The sequence below is a fragment of the Volvox carteri genome (genome assembly GCF_000143455.1).
Source record: "Volvox carteri f. nagariensis unplaced genomic scaffold VOLCAscaffold_69, whole genome shotgun sequence".
NCBI lineage: Eukaryota > Viridiplantae > Chlorophyta > Chlorophyceae > Chlamydomonadales > Volvocaceae > Volvox > Volvox carteri.
The window spans coordinates 644,664-646,915 of record NW_003307612.1 but is presented as its reverse complement, the minus strand read 5'-3'; the positions used below and the strand labels follow the sequence as shown (position 1 = coordinate 646,915).

The window sequence follows — 2,252 nt, the reverse complement described above, 5'->3', positions numbered from 1 at the left end:
CGGCATACATACATACATACATACATACACGCGTCCGCGCCCGCATGGAGAGAAGCCCATGGGTCACACAAGCAATAATGCTCATGTACATGCACAGCATCTACAGAGGATACAACGCAGTCGACCACCACCCCTTATTTTGCAGTGCCTTGGCCCTTGCTTGAACTTTGTGTGTTGCTGCTTGGAGGTGCTGATTGTGCGGTTGGGGCATCACTCCAAGCGGTAGTTGAATGCAGATCCGTGCAGGGTGCACGTCACGAGGGTGCAGGGTGTGTGGGTTAATAGCGTGCATACCAGGGCGCAAAGCACCCCTATATATGCTGCTTTGCGAGCTGGCATTAACCGTGGATGTGCGCAATACTTTGCGAGGCCATAAGGCTTATCCAGGAAACACTTTAACGCTCGGTCGTACACCAGAAGGATAGACTTGTTTAGGCTTCTCGATGGCCTGTGAAACATTTCATGTGCGCTATGTAAGCAAAAAAGCTATTGCAGCAAAGGCTTATTTGTAACGGCCCATCATCATTCCTTAAAATCGCGCGTTTGCATCACCGGCAAAGCCTGGCAAACCGGCAGCCTCTGCAGGTTGTGTGTGACTGCAGATAGCCGTTTAGGTGTGGAACTGAAAATGTCTTGTCTGTGAATGTCAAGTGAAACCAGGGGGGAGCCACCGGCTAAATTTTAAATATGACAGGGGCCTTTTGGGTTGAGTTATTGTCATTGGTGATGGCTTTTGACATTGTCTATGTGCTGTACTCCAACACATCGAGGACTCCCTTCCCCTCCCATCTGCCCTCCCTTCTGCCCTCGCCTGCACCGCCAGCGCAGCCCCGCCCTTCCCTCATCCGCCCCCCGCAGCGCCCGCCCTCCCCTGCGTTGCCCAGCGCAACGCTGCCCTCCCCTGCGCCGCCCAGCGCAGCGCCGCCCTTCCCTCATCCGCCCCCCGCAGCGCCGGCCCTCCCCTGCGTTGCCCAGCGCAACGCCGCCCTCCCTGCGCCACCCAGCGCAGCGCCACCCTTCCCTCATCCGCCCCCGGCAGCGCCGCCCCCCCCCCTGCGTTGCCCAGCGCAACGCCGCCCTCCCTGCGCCACCCAGCGCAGCCCCGCCCTTCCCTCATCCGCCCCCCGCAGCGTCCGCGTAGGGCAGGTCAGCGTCCGGCTAGGGGGCCGCAGGGGAGGACGGCGTTAGGCTAGGGGGCCGCAGGGGAGGACGGTGTTGGGCTGGGGGGCCGCAGGGGAGGACGGCGTTAGGCTAGGGGGCCGCAGGGGAGGACGGTGTTAGGCTTGGGGAGCCGCAGGGGAGGACGGCGTTAGGCTAGGGGGCCGCAGGGGAGGACGGCGTTGGGCTGGGGGGCCGCAGGGGAGGACGGCGTTAGGCTAGGGGGCCGCAGGGGAGGACGGCGTTGGGCTAGGGGGGCGCAGGGGAGGACAGCATTGGGCTAGGGGGCCGCAGGGGAGGACAGTGGTGGGCTAGGGGGCCGCAGGGGAGGACGGCGTTAGGCTAGGGGGCCGCAGGGGAGGACGGCGTTGGGCTAGGGGGGCCGCAGGGGAGGACGGCGTTAGGGTTTAGGGGGCCGCAGGGGAGGACGGCGTTGGGCTAGGGCGGCCGCAGGGGAGGACAGCGTTGGGCTGGGGTGCCGATGGGGAGGACGGCGTTGGGCTAGGGGGGCCGTAGGGGAGGACGGCGTTAGGCTAGGGGGCCGCAGGGGACGACGGCGTTAGGCTTGGGGGCCGCAGGGGAGGACGGCGTTGGGCTAGGGGGCCGCAGGGGAGGACGGCGTTGGGCTAGGGGGGCCGCAGGGGAGGACAGCGTTGGGGTAGGGGGCCGCAGGGGAGGACGGCGTTAGGCTGGGGGGCCGCAGGGGAGGACGGCGTTAGGCTAGGGGGCCGCAGGGGAGGACGGTGTTGGGCTGGGAGGCCGCAGGGGAGGACGGCGTTAGGCTAGGCGGGGCCGCAGGGGAGGACGGCGTTAGGCTAGGGGGGCCGCAGGTCAGGACGGCGTTAGGCTAGGGGGCCGCAGGGGAGGACGGCGTTGGGCTGGGAGGCCGCAGGGGAGGACAGCGTTAGGCTAGGCGGGGCCGCAGGGGAGGACGGCATTAGGCTAGGGGGCCGCAGGGGAGGGCCAACGTGATACCCTGAAACCCGCCCTCATAACCAACCCGCTTCACCTCGGTCTCCACTTCAATGTTTACCCATCCCCCCTGACGGTAGCCCCACGACAGATGCTATGGCATCCTATNTCTTGTGTGCCAG

General features: G+C 65.7%; 1 protein-coding gene across 1 annotated transcript in view; it reads left to right on the top strand.

Moving 5' to 3' along the window:
- VOLCADRAFT_98244 (uncharacterized protein) overlaps nucleotides 1–194 on the top strand; it is a gene marked incomplete at both ends in the record, with an annotated part of 5,695 nt that extends 5,501 nt beyond the window's left edge. Inside the window, one exon of the mRNA XM_002957127.1 lies at nucleotides 188–194. Coding sequence (XP_002957173.1) covers nucleotides 188–194 — 7 coding nt within the window. The remainder of the gene's footprint in view (nucleotides 1–187) is intronic.
- Between the last annotated feature and the right edge of the window lie 2,058 nt (nucleotides 195–2,252).